This window comes from Lotus japonicus, chromosome 1 (assembly GCF_012489685.1).
Source record: "Lotus japonicus ecotype B-129 chromosome 1, LjGifu_v1.2".
Lineage (NCBI taxonomy): Eukaryota > Viridiplantae > Streptophyta > Magnoliopsida > Fabales > Fabaceae > Lotus > Lotus japonicus.
Window position 1 is genome coordinate 132,232,929 of NC_080041.1, and position 14,153 is coordinate 132,247,081.

General features: G+C 35.9%; 3 protein-coding genes across 4 annotated transcripts; 1 reads left to right on the plus strand and 2 right to left on the minus strand.

The window, feature by feature from the left end:
* Positions 1 to 870: 870 nt before the first annotated feature.
* On the minus strand, positions 871 to 5,183 carry LOC130730938 (shaggy-related protein kinase alpha-like). Of its 2 annotated transcripts, XM_057583094.1 has the most exons (13): positions 5,030 to 5,183; positions 4,664 to 4,810; positions 4,479 to 4,571; positions 3,832 to 3,891; positions 3,481 to 3,753; positions 2,802 to 2,876; positions 2,543 to 2,599; positions 2,282 to 2,422; positions 2,143 to 2,193; positions 1,740 to 1,835; positions 1,534 to 1,617; positions 1,241 to 1,343; positions 871 to 1,130 (listed from the first exon to the last, which is right to left on the minus strand). In XM_057583094.1, the coding sequence occupies exons 2-13, from the start codon at positions 4,772 to 4,774 to the stop codon at positions 1,048 to 1,050; spliced, it is 1,227 nt and encodes a 408-aa protein (XP_057439077.1). In that variant the 5' UTR covers positions 4,775 to 4,810; positions 5,030 to 5,183; the 3' UTR covers positions 871 to 1,047. The 2 variants fall into 2 exon arrangements, with proteins under 2 accessions (XP_057439077.1, XP_057439078.1); XM_057583095.1 differs by lacking the exons at positions 4,479 to 4,571; positions 4,664 to 4,810; positions 5,030 to 5,183 and adding an exon at positions 4,141 to 4,203.
* A 949-nt stretch (positions 5,184 to 6,132) lies between these two features.
* LOC130730937 (mannan endo-1,4-beta-mannosidase 4-like) lies at positions 6,133 to 8,228 on the minus strand. Its single transcript, XM_057583093.1, has 5 exons — positions 7,872 to 8,228; positions 7,570 to 7,764; positions 7,282 to 7,404; positions 6,797 to 6,999; positions 6,133 to 6,651 (listed from the first exon to the last, which is right to left on the minus strand). The coding sequence occupies exons 1-5, from the start codon at positions 8,226 to 8,228 to the stop codon at positions 6,294 to 6,296; spliced, it is 1,236 nt and encodes a 411-aa protein (XP_057439076.1). The 3' UTR covers positions 6,133 to 6,293.
* A 2,392-nt stretch (positions 8,229 to 10,620) lies between these two features.
* Positions 10,621 to 11,683, plus strand: LOC130726251 (uncharacterized). The gene is made up of 3 exons (XM_057577493.1): positions 10,621 to 10,839; positions 11,006 to 11,131; positions 11,630 to 11,683. Exons 1-3 carry the CDS (start codon positions 10,621 to 10,623, stop codon positions 11,681 to 11,683), a joined length of 399 nt encoding a protein of 132 aa, XP_057433476.1.
* Positions 11,684 to 14,153: the final 2,470 nt, after the last annotated feature.

A 14,153-nucleotide genomic window follows, 5' to 3' on the forward strand; every position in this document is an offset into this window, starting at 1 on the left:
TGTTGATAATGCGTTCTCATAATTCATTAGTCCTGCAACATGAAAGGCATAGTAGGAGAACTGTGGTTGATGAGCCAGCCACAGATATTGACAAATTTTTAAGACAACAAGAAAGGGAATGGGAGAGGGAAGGCTTTTGGATAACACTTGTAAAATCTACACATTGTGCAAAGGCTAGACATACAGTGTAAGTTTTACTGCATAAAGCACGTTTTTTCTTGGAGTTTCAAGCTCAATAATCAGTATTCTACCCACAATTTCACAGCAAATGTTCAAATAAATTAGAGAACAGACAGTACTGCGAGGAAAAGGGCACAAGAATCCTTTAAGTTGTTAGAACAATGCATGAGCATCATAGCCATGAATCCAGGATAAAGCAGGCAACCAGTGGAACTTGGAAAAGAATACATGTTTTAGTATAATAGTTTTATTGCATTGTACAACACATTAGGAAGAAACTCGTGAGATGCACAGGTACTTAATTAGTTTTTGAATTTGAAGTGTAGACTACTACGTAGCAAAATAAAATATAGCATTAACTTCTAGAGTTACTGTTATATTATGAAATTTAAATTTATTATCAAACGCAAAAGCAACCAAAAATTGTCCATTATAGTAGAGATATTAGTTCTAGAATTCAAATGAAGTAAATTAAAAAAAAATTGAAAGAAAAGTAAATTAAAATGTTAAAAACAAAGGAGTAATAACAAATATCTAACTCTATATGCTAGCTCTTCATAAGTTTTTTTTCTTCATGTATTTAATAATTCAATTAACATAATTAATTCATAGTAATAGAAATACTTCAAACAAAACTCCTAGAATAGAAAAACAGTTATTTTCCTCCTGTAACCAAAAAGAAAAAAAGAATAGAAAAACAGAGAAATCCCAGACGACATGCTAGAATGGCTTTTATATGAATTCCATATATCTCAAAATCTGTTTTTACAAGGCACCGAAACATAACAATGATACATTAAAGTAGAAATTTCATTTCATAAATAGAGGAACCATGCACATGGAAAAGCACTTGCAGTTTTGTTACATTCACAACCCAAGGAACAGGCACTGCTTCCTGGCATGCTCTGGGATCAATTTCACCAAAATCTCAATTGGGACTCCCTTCAGTTCTGGTACACAGGCAGCAAGAATATCCAGATGGTCAAAGTCAGAACTATGAACTATCATAGCAATAACAAACCAGAGTACGACACAATAGCCTATTCCAAAATTATCATACCATGAGGTTTGAAATTGAATAAAGGCGGAAGGAAACGACCACTTGGCAAGCGAGTATTTGAGTCACGAAGTTCATCAAAGAAGGGATGGGTCAAGGCGTCTAACTGCACCAGATAAAGAAAAAATATATTTATATTGAACTTTGAACGATGAGAAACAAAACCACTGAACAATTAGATTAGAAACCATAAAACTTCCAAACAACCATTACATGATAAAGGAGAGCAGTACAACACTATTTCACCAATGAGATTGATAAAAATTATAAATGCTTGCTAAGAAATCTGTACTCACAGCTGTGCACCGCAAGTTAGGGGAGTATTGTAGTAGTCTTGATACCAAATCAACAGCTTCGGGTGGCATGCGCTTAGGAAATATCTAGTAGGACCAAGCCAACAAACTTATATCAGTGTGGTGTGCTCAGCAAGGGATTACTAGATATATTAATATGGTGAGCTAAAATATTCAACATGACATGCTATTAAATTCATCTGTGATACCTTGTGCCATGGATGTGCTTTAATTTGTGGGAATTTAAATTCTGTATAGTTAGGGTTCATGCACTTAATCTCTTCCCTTGTTGGAGTGCCCAGAACCTATAAGAAGCAACAACAAGAGGGTAATTTACATGTTCGTGTGTTACAGATACACAATGTTAAAAGTCAAGGCTACCCGTCAAATTGATTGGAATATAAGTGATTCAAGAAATGAATCACCAAGTAAACCAATTCAGTTGTAAAGTTAAAAGCTTAAAGCAAGAGACATGATCAACCATTCATCATCCACTGCATTATGGTGTTACAACTTGTAATTGAGTTAGTTGAACCATCCACTATACCACTTTGAAAGATAGCTCAGTGGAAATAAGTAAGACATTACAAATAAATTGATCAAAAAGATTACCTTGATGATCTCCACAAGCTGATCAACTCCACTTTCACCGGGGAACAGAGGCTGGAAAAATAAAAAATAAAAACACAAATTTTATTATCACATATACTAAATCCCAAAGTCAAAACAGCTCAAATCATCACTCACCAACCTGTCCAAGCAGAAGCTCAGCCAATACACAACCTACAGACCAAGTGTCAATAGCTGTAGTATATTCAGTTGCTCCAAATATAAGTTCAGGTGCTCTATAATATCTAGAACATATGTATGATATATTTGGTTCGCCTTTTACCTGTCAAACTCAAAGGTAATACAAAGCAAGGTAAACTCGATCAGCAAAGCTAAAGTCCCAAAATATATGGTTGCAGGAAGAAATGACAAAAACTTAAAAACCAATAATTATGAAACATACCAAGACTTTTGCACTTCCAAAGTCACATAATTTAACCTGGTGGGTATGCGGATTAACCTGCATAGAAATTTTCAGTTAGTATTCTCTAACAGTCTTGAGTGTGTAGAGTTTGAAATAGCACTATAGCAGTCTCCAATCTTGTGGCAACTCCAAACACAAGTTACACAACCATAAATATGAAACAAAAGAAGTTGAAAGCTGAAAGAAAAAGTGGGAGTAAAAAATATCGATGTGAGGAGTAGCAGAATGAAATACATACTAATATATTTTGAGGCTTGATATCCCGATGGCAGACTCCAATACAACCATGAATGTAAGATAGTGCCCTAAAGATCTGAAATATATCAATAAAACTGTTATAACATCAGAAGATGAGAACTTAACACAGGAAAGATAGCACTGCATCAATCTCTACATTTAACCAAGCCAGCTCTACCGTCATAATAACACAATAACAAACCCACACCCAACAGTCCCAACTCCATAGTATTAAGAGGAGTGCTAGCAACACACTCTTTTAAAGACACACTCCAACACACTCATTGTGATCGGAGAGAAGTGTGTTGATTTTTCAAAAAATAAACCAATCACAATATGTGTGTTGGAGTGTGTCTGTAGAAGGAGTTTGTTGCTAGCATTTTAAATAAGCAGAGTGTTGTACAACTAGTAATCAAATTTAAGCAATGGGAATTCAGGGGACATCATAGCTACACAAAGCTAACTCTTAGCAATCTGAAAAACATGAGAATTAGCACCACTTGGAATTTTGGACTAAAGCTGCATGGTTTTAAGATTTATCTTATAGGTTAAGTGCACACTCTAAACATTGAGAAATAATTCAGAGCGCTAGAAAATAATCTGAACCATTAATACATACATTTTTTAGAATGCAACTCACAGTAGGATCATGAAAACCAGACTGTCATGATTAAGTATACCTGGTATGTATAGAGTTTCACATATATCAGTGGCATGCGTTGGTTCAACTTGTTGTACTGCTTGATCACTCGATGAATAGTTTCAGGAACATACTCAAGTACCAAGTTAAGGTATAGTTCATCCTTTTCAGTGGTTGAAAAGAAGCAATGCTTCAAAGAGACAACATTTGGATGGTCAAGAAGACGCATCGTCTGCAGTTCTCGGTTCTTATACCTCTTGTCTTGAAGAACCTTTTTGATAGCCACAGTTTCACCAGTCTCCAAGCATTTAGCCTACAATTATACTAAAATTCAGCATAAAAGGCGACATGTCACCATGTTTAAAACACTGAACTGGGTTTAAATCTATACCTGGAAGACAACCCCAAATGACCCATGCCCTATTACTCGCTCTGCCATATAGCTTATAGTCTGAAATATTAGAAAGATATTAAGTTATTCAAGAGCAATAAACATTTAAGAAAAATATGAGAAACTGAATAACAAAATCTCGTAAAAGAAAATATTCTACTGCATGATATCCCGATGCGGATAAAATTCTACTGCATGATATCACTAGATATCGCTATATACTATATCATATGATTCATATCCCATTGAGCTCTATCAATCAGTTAGTAATCCGTGTTTATTTGCCAATAACAAGGTCATGCTACTTACTGTATAAAGATTCAAGTTAGCAGGCAATACAGCTGGCATAACACCGAAATCTAGAGGGAACAAAAAAGGAAAAAAAATCAAGGAGAAATTCGATAACACTAATTTCAATTTTCAGTACTCGCATTCATTCAGTACGAGAAAAAACAGGAAAGGAAGACATTTACACACAAATAATAACACCAAAGCGCACTAAAGCATTAGTTGTTTATCAACTTCCAAGCACCAGGATGTCAGTCAGCAGAGCAAGTGAGAACCTATAGTAGTTAAGTTGTTTCCAACTACATTCAAATTTCCACAGCAGATAGTATGCTAGTGGAAAAATAAGGGAGAAGATGTACCTGCTTTGACTGATCATTTCCATCCCCAATAGTGGTTACAATGATATGGCCTGTCTCGGTTCCATTACCTTCAACAACGGTAGCTTCCATTTCCTACAAGATGATGATGCAAGCTATAAGCAACTAGGCCCCAGACTTAAAAAAAAATCAAACAACAAAATACAGTGTCTAACTCTAAAACATACTTTATCATCCCTAATTCTCATATCATTCATCTCCTCTGGTAATCTATCAACAGCAATACCACTGGATTCTCTCAAGCTTGAATGCGGCGCCACGCCAACCGAAGCCGCCATCTTCAAACTTCACTGCCTTCCTTGCTATTTCAAGAGCTTAAATTCCACAGAAAACAAAATTGAAACAAAATCAAAAAATAGCAAATGCCATATTTATTTTTTTGTATTTTGCATATAAGAAGCTATTTGCAGAAACTACTGAAGGAACATGAGAGATCCATTCATCGAATCGAACATGAGAGAGAGAATGAAGGTAAATTCGGTGAAAATGGCGTAAAGGAAAATCGAAAAAAAAACGAGAGGTAGAGAATTTACCTTTGGAAACATGGATTGAATTTGAAGAAGAAGGAAGATTGGTGAGAGTTAGCTCTATGTATGAGTCCTCGCTCTCTCGCAACAGTGTTGGTTCGTTGTTCTTGTGACAGTGCTGCTATATATAATGCGTTGGTGACTGACAGTCAAAAGAAGGACAGAACACTGTGTATTTGTTTTCATTCAGTTTCAGTTTCAGTTTCAGGTTTGATTAATTAAATCAAGCAATTTTGAAAAACGAGTAATGATATATACACACCTCTTCTTTTAAACACTTCATTTCCACCTATTTTTATTTCTACTTCTCTCCTCTTATCATCTATCACATCTCATACTTTCTCTCTCTTATTTTTTCTTTTCTTTCTATCTCTCTCCTCTTCCACCTCCTTCCACCTCAAAATGAGGTGTGAAGAAAACATTTTCCTTGAAAACAAAATCTGTCTCTGTTGTTGTCATCTCATAATTTGAGCTCCCACTCAATAAACACCTGCACAGTGTGATACCTGAACTTCCTGCGGTTTTTTTCGGGAGGTTTTGGTTGATATGAGCAATTTTTGAAAATAAGTTAAAAACATGGGGTGCTTAAAGATAGCGGTTAGTTTACCTTGTCTCTTAATTATGATGTCGGGGTTCGATTATCATCCATCGAAATAAAGTGAAATTGTGGTCACTTGTTTACTAGTGCAAACACTCGCAGTGAGAGAATTAGTCAATACTGTCAGTAGTAGATACCCTGAGTTCATCCAAAAGAAATTCCATGTTTATTACTTTCTAAATGAATATTAAAATTAAATAAATTGAGGTATTTATAAATTATTATGAAACTAGTTCTCAATCAATTACATTACTTGACTTTCCCCTATATGTAACCAAAAAAATCAATTACATGACTTTTTTGAAAAAATTACACAATTTAATTTGATTATTATATCTAAAATTTTGAAGTACTCCTTGCACAAGAAACTTTCTAGTCTTGGACAAATTCCATCGATCAAAAAATGAAAAATGAAAAATCCATACACTAAATAGTAATTTTGAACGGAGAATTATAAATCAAGTCATTCAATAAAAAGCTGACAAGGAGTGCTATCTAGAAAAAGGGCACATTTATTGATTAAAAAAATATTTTGAATATTATTCCTTATCCTTTATTTTGATTCATTACATTGCGTAGTATTATGTATGCCACCATTTGTGATGGCTAAAATGACAATTATTTAAGAACATGAGAAGATTTTCTTCTTTTGTGTGTGGACATTATGTTATGCTATTTAATATTTGCCATCCTTTGAGATTGTTGTGTGATGACACTAGCCGTTGAAGGAGGAACCTCCTCGAAAATAACTTCATACCCATCACCGAGCCCACTGACACCTTGGCCCATGACCTGCCAAAAAAGCCCACCAGCACATGCCCCTCCATTGCTAGCACTATTGTATATGAAATTGTACATTTTCTGAAAGTAATTGTTTCTCATATCCGCTGTATATCCTGGAGTATTTGAAGACTTTCCAAACTCGGTAATAAGAATGGGCTTTTTAAGAACATCATTTGAGTCTTGAATATGGGCCTGGACCCATTCTTCAACAAACGCATTTCGGCCGGCTTCATCTGACTTCTCTTCCCTATATATATCCATGAGATAAAGATTAGCTACTGCCCAAGTTTATAGAGTAATAAACAATTCGACCAAAAAAAATAGAGTAATAAACAATGATTTTGATGAATAAAATGAAGATGATTATTATGGATGTATAGGGTAGGATTTACCATGTTTCAGGGTAGAGATGGATGGTGGCAAAATCGATTTGGGGAACTTGGTTGTTGGTAATGAAATCAGTTCCAACTTGGTATCCAGGGTTGAACTGCTTCTTTTCTGGCATTGATTCACCATAGAATCCTTCAAGCCCAACCTCTAGTAAATGGTTTGGGTCAATGGATTTCACATACACAGCCATCTCACTCACCCAATCCTGCAAGAGTAAACAAATTTTACATACTTATGATGATGACTTGGTCTTTAAATTGTCTAGTGAGAACATGCAGTTATGAATGCAAGTTTGGATACATCGTAAAAAATCAGTGAAAGTTAACAAAAGCAATTTTATTAGTTTTTGTGGCCCGCCTATTGTGATTTTGATATCACCGCCGTTTTTCATCTTGTATCCAAACACATGCAAGTGCTTAGTACTTATGAGTCCAACTTGAGAAAAAAGCAAACACAAAATCAAGTAAGAGGGGGAAAAAGAGAGGACCTGAAGTGTTTTTCCAGAATTGTCTGATACGGAGCGAGGTTCATTAATAAGCTCCCATGCGAAAATGGTTGGGTCGTCCTTATACGTCAATCCAGTTATAGTATTCTTTCTCGTTAGCACAGCCTACATATATGTCGACCGCCAACATTAGTAACAATATTTGATATTTGATGAATGATAAAATGAATTTGTTCATTAATTTTTATCTAATTTTATATGTATTGTTATTTCTCATTAATTAGTAGTCACATGTGTTAATTTGCTTAGAATTAAGCTACTCTTAATTACCTTGACATGGTTTTTGTAATATTGTTTAATAACGGGGTTTGTGAAGAAATCATCATCACTGTTCACTGATTGGCCTCGTTCTCTTGCCCATTGCAAATATTGATATTTTCCACCATAATCCTTCCAATTATTCACTAAGCTCAGTATCAGTTTCACTCCATATTTCCCTGCTTCTGATACCACAAAATCCAATGCCTGCATGCGACACATTCAATGTATTAACTTTAATTTATGATCAAATTAATTCATAACATTACATTATTCAAAAATGAAATTAAAATAATAAGATGCATATGCACTACCTTGAAGACACTCTCATCATAAGAACCAGGGGAAGTTTGGAGGGCTTTATAACCAGCTCCATCATTGAAGGCCCATGTTCTTGCTACATTCAAACCATGCTGGGAAGCATCTTGAAAAGTTGTGGTGACTTTGGACATTGTAGAAGGTTCAGATGCTACATACATTAACCAATAGGAATTGAAGCCGTTTATGTAGTGTGGCCTCCCATTCAAGAGAAAATGAGTGCCACTTCTTTGAACGAAACCACCATGAAGTTTTTTATTGGGTGAGTGATTGCTAATGCCTCTACAATCTCCATATTGGCCAACAACTAATGCTACCATAAAAAATGTTAAAACCAAGTTTTGGAACCCCATAGTCCTGAATTAATGTGTAAATGTGTGAAAGAATTTAACGAAACTTATAGAAAATTAATTAACTAAGGCCAAATGTTGAAGATAAAAGAGGCAATTTGAAAGTTTGAGATATGATGAATTGTTGGTTCTGATTTATGGGAAGAGTGGAGAGGTTTATATAGAGACGGACATCAACAAAGTGGGATATAAGAGAATAAGAAACATTCATGTGATGATTCATAGGTGGTCCCACCAAAAACCTGAAAGAATCGTGTTTGGATTGGTGGGATAAGTCCCATACTCAGTTTTTTTGGCTGCTAAGTGTCGTGCAATTTAACATGGAATGGGTGAACAAGTTTCATGAATTAGAAGAAATGATGTGCATTCAACCTTGATGATTAGGCATATATGCTTTGGATTTACAACTTTTCAGCATACAACTATGTGACAATTTTTAATCGTCGATATTTGCAGACCGCAGTTAAGAATGACAACTAAAGTGTATGTATGTATGTTGGATATTCGGTAAAAAAATTTGTATGTCTATATAGTCATGTGAGAATTTGAGAGTAATACTGTAATAGCTTGTCATGTGCCATTAATTATATTTTTGTTTGTTTTGTTATAATCATGTGAGAATCTGTTGAGTAATATAGCTTGATGATGGAAGAAGCTAACAATTGATTTTCTATCTCACGTTTCTCTTGGGATGTTTCTGGCTAATTATCAACGGTATCACACAAATTGATTTTCTATCTCACGTTTTAAGATTGAGGGGTTTCTTTGCAATTTCTGAAAAAATTAAACATCCATGATTGCTAGCTTTTGCTAATACACTAAGATTACATGTTTGATATTTATAGAAGTGGAATGATAGCAAGTTAGCAAAATACACTTTTTTTTATTCAGAAAGCATCCTCAAAAAGACTAATTCCCTCAAAATTAGAGATCATGGATTTAAGTTGAGATCAACTTAAAAGTACTTTTAATCCAACAGAAGTAAGGAGTTACTTTCACATTTAACATTAAAATTTATATTTTTAGTTAAAATTGTCTCGTAATACATGTGAACTGAAAATCAAACACAACTAAATAGGTAGATTTATTCCAACCCACTTACACTCCAACAAACCCTTTAAAATAGCAACTCAAGTATGAATATTTTTCTTTTCCCCCGTATCTATGTCTTGCTAATCTCTTTGAGTTTAGATGCACTTTTTGTAAGGAGTTTAACACCTTTATGCTTCTTTATAAATACATTTTACCTTATAGAAAAGTATGAATATTTTACAGTTGTCCCATATAAATTGCTAAAGCAGACAGAGAGGATTTATTGCAAACTTGCAATGTTATGGATCTCATTTTACTTTATATATATATATATATATATATATATATATATATATATATATATATATATATTATTTTTTTAGTTTTGCATTGCTACTTGTGTGTTGATTGTGCGTCCATTTATTTAAAAAAAATACAGTTGTTGTTGGGTTACAGCAAATAAATGACATTATCCATCATATTTACTAGAGTGTCTACACTTTATAGAAAATTATACACAAGGGTATAAGAGCATCTTTATCCATCATATTTACTAGAGTGTCTACACTTTATTCTTTACAATTCTCCATAATGCCACATCATCTAAATTACTAACTTTTTACTCAAACCCAAAAACTCTTAAAAGTTTCTCTAGTAGACCCTACATTTAACTACACACTTTATATGATAAAATGATAAGCAAATATAATAATATTTTATAAGAACATATTTATGAGAGACACATGAAAGAGAAGTTTCTACACTACCACACTCAAATTAGACATGGTGAAAGAACTATTTCTCTCCAATGGTATGAGACAGGGCCGGTCCCGACATTTTGGAGGCCCTGAGCAAATAATAAAAATGGGCCCCTAATAATTTTTTTTTTAAATAACATTATCTATTTAAATTGTAAATAGCATCAACAACTTCAAAAATATGTTACACTTATTTATTTAAGAAATTCAGCAGTTGATAATTCGTCGCTATTTTTGTGATAAAAGTTTCCGTCACTAAATATTTAAAGGCTTAAAAGCACTTTTGGTCCCCCACGTTTCAACTTTGTGCAAGAATGGTCCCCAAACTATTTTTATAGCATTCCTAGTCCCCCACGTTTGCCTCCGTTATGACTGTTGGTCCTTCCGTTAATATTTGAACAGAATCTTCATACGTGTGATTTTTTAATTGACGTGGATGAGAGAGAACATGATTATTAGGAGAGAGAATCCCCAAACCTGATATCTTATCCTTCATCTACATGATTCTAACCCAAACCCATCAAATCCCTAATTTCATAAAATCCCCAATTGTCTTCTCCTTCGTTTACGTTCTTCTGCATTGTCTCCTTCTTCGATTCTTAGCTATGGGTGGCTATGGCAGTCCGTCAATTCGGTGGGATGGAGGAGAGTCCTCGCAACACACAAGGTCAGCCTCGCATGGACGAAGTGAGAACTCATCGGGCTCATCTGATTCGAGGAGAAGAATGGTGAAAGTTTGTGGGTGTGGAGTTGAAGCTCCGTTGCTGACTTCGTGGACTGGGGATAACCCTGGGAGGAGGTTCTACGGATGTGGTCTGTTCAAGGTAAGGCTACTGCAGTTTAGATTCTTCCATGTTGCTTCTGTTTCGATTCTTCCATGTTGTTGCTGTTTCGGTTCTCTTCTGCTTCAATTTCTTTCTACTTCTCTGTAAGAAACTGTGGTTGAAGATTGTAAACTGACACACTTGTTTTGAAAATGATGAGTTGCAGGTCCATGGTAGACGACTGTGCAGGTTCTTTGAATGGTATGATGATGTTGGGAATGCCAGGGAGAAGAAGGTTATTGCCTTGCTTACGAGAAAGAATGCTGAGATGAAGAAAACAATCACAGTCCTTGTCTGTTGTTTGATCTTTGCCATTATTATGATCATGGCATTGATATTTGCTTATGTATCTAAATAGGTCAGGTTGGGGATTAGGAATTGTGTAGGAAAATTGTTGGTGTATGTACAGGGAAGTGGAGTGAATTAATGTAGTGATGTCTGAGGTTGCTGTTTTGTATTGAAAACTTGTTGATCAATGGAATGAATGGTTGTTTTACCCTGTCCATTTTGTGCATTTTTACATATCTTAACACAGCACAAAAATATATGATCAGTTACGCTTTTGTACTGAAAACTTTTGCTGCTTTCCCCTGAGTTGACCTCAAATTGGAGAGCCATTTCTTTATAAGGCATGTTTGAATAAGTGATTCTACTCCTAAGATTATCCTATTTTATATTCAAAATAGCTTATAATCAAAATCTATTTAAGAGATCATTTGGAAAAAAAGTGATTTTATATTCAAAGACAAACAAAACATGTTATTAACACTGAACATAAATACTTATGAAGATTGCTGATGTGCATCAGGATTACCCTGATCTCAACCAGCAAAATTTCAAGTAGATCAACTATGAAGAGTAATTTTATCACATAAGATATGTAACAATAGAAAGTTGGCAAAGGAAAATGGAACAATTTCAATTAATCAGGGATCTCCAAGTTAATGAACTTAGCCATAAACTTAAAACACCAATTCAATTGTACCAAAATAAGACAAGTTAAATATAAATGACCATCTATTCCTCTGAACATCATTCAGATCTTTCAAAAGCAGATCCAGAAACCACTCCCATGAGTCTTTAGTTTCAGCTTCTACCACAGCAAAACAAATTGGAAACATTTGATTGTTTCCATCTTTACCAACTGCAGATAACAGTTGGCCACCATACATTCCCTTAAGAAAGCAACCATCCAAGCCAATCAAAGGTCTACATTGCATAGCAAATGCTGTTTTGGTTGCAGCAAAACATACATATATTCTCTCAAATACCGGACCATGGACACCTACTGTGCTCTTGATCACAACTGTGCTTCCTGGATTACTCCTTAACAATTCTTGTGCATAGTTTCTGAGGTGGCTATACTGCTGCAGACTAGCGCCTTGAATCATGTCCAAAGCTCTTACCTTTGCTCTATAAGCCTTGAATCTCCCAATCAAAATACCCCACCTTACCCTTGCTTCTTCAATCAGTCCAGTGATCTTGATGTCAGGTGTATGCCTTAAAATTGGCATAAACTTCCTAGCAAGGAACTCAGCTTTGGCTTGCCTATTGGTTGATGTCCTACAACATGTGTGATTAGGCTGGTAGCTCACAACTTGCCACACATGTCTGGTTGGAGTCTTGCTAATCCTCAGATAAAATGGACAGCCATGCTTACACACCACCAACACCCTCTTCTTGTCATTTTTCTTAATGCTCACATCTTTTTTGTTTTCAAGTGCATAATCCCTGACAGCATCTATGAATAAGTCTTTGTTACTGAATATCAAGCCACACTCAAATTGAACTACACCACTTTCAGAGAGCTTAAACTTGCGATACTTGAGCTTAGGCTCCAACTCATCACCATTCTCAGAAGCTGTGTCTAAGTCTTCTGAATCACCATCTTCATCTTCAAAGTCAGAAAATACAGTTGGGTCACCATTCAAATCAACATTTGGATCACCTTCTTCAACAGCAGGAGGGTCAGGATTTGGGATAGATCTTTGGACATCTAACAAAGACTCCGCAGGCAATACCTGAGTCCAGTCCCAATCTTCCTCATAGTCAGAGTCATCTAGTGATACATCACTGTATGACTCACCATCCTCAGGTTGATATTCATCCTCATCATATTCTAGCACAGCATCCAGAAATCTCAAGTTCTCACTCTCAACAGCCACCCCCTTGCCTTTATCAACCACTGCCTTCTTAGCATGTTCCCCAACTTTTTGACCTTGTCCCCCTTCCTTCTCAGCTTCCCCTTCTTGCTGACCTTCTCCCCTTTCCTTCACACCCTCAACCAGATCAATATCATCACAGTCTAATACAACATCTAGAAATCTTATAGACCCATCCTCACTCTCATCAGCCAACCCCTTGCCTTTATCAGCCACTCCCCTCTCCCCCTCATGCAGAGTTTGATCCCCTTCATTATCAGCTTGTTCCCCTTCCTTCTCACTTGTAACTACCACACAATCCCCTTCCTCATCCTTTAGATGCTCAGCATACACATCCACCTCAGAAACCCCTAACACATCTTCAATGAATTGCCTGCAATCAGCATCATTATTAAGAGGCCTTAACACACCGGAGCCATCCTTCTTAAAGTACCTGTACCACAAGCTTACAGGTTGTGCCGTGTTTACCAATTTGCCCACTTCAATTGATGATAATTTATCCACATCAAAACCTTTAAAAGCTTCACAGGTGCCATTGACATAAGGGGCATTTGGGTCAGTTGTCATTTTACCCCCTTGGTGAATATTTATGTCTATCACATGACTAACAGTAGGCCTGGGAAAAAACAAAGATAAATATCAATTTTCTAAAGCCATAAAGTCTAACAGCAACCACACACAAACCATAAAAAATTCCAACCCAAATTCCAAATTCCTAGCCAACGCACATGTTAAACCATAAAGCTACACCAACCATTCAATCAAAGCAAAGCAGAGAATATAAAAAGGATGAAAGGGTACCTTGAAACCACATTTGGAGGCAACTTTTCCCCACAAAACCAAAAGTAATTCCTGTCGTTTCTTTCCTCTGGGACCACAATCGCATTAGGAGGCAAAGGTTTTGAAGGAACCATCGAGTGGTCCCCTGCATCGGAATGCTCTGCAATCCTCTCCCTCGCTCTTCCCATTCTTTCTTCTTCCTCGATGAACGCCCAAAAAACCACCGGCGCCTTTGTCGTCGTTCTCCTCCTTGGCCGTCAGAAGAGTATCGCACTCTCTGCTTCATCTTTATCACTTTCTAAATTGTGCATTTTTGGGCCCTAACTTACTAATTTAGGGTTCAGGTTCAGGTCACGTGCAAGGCACATGTCA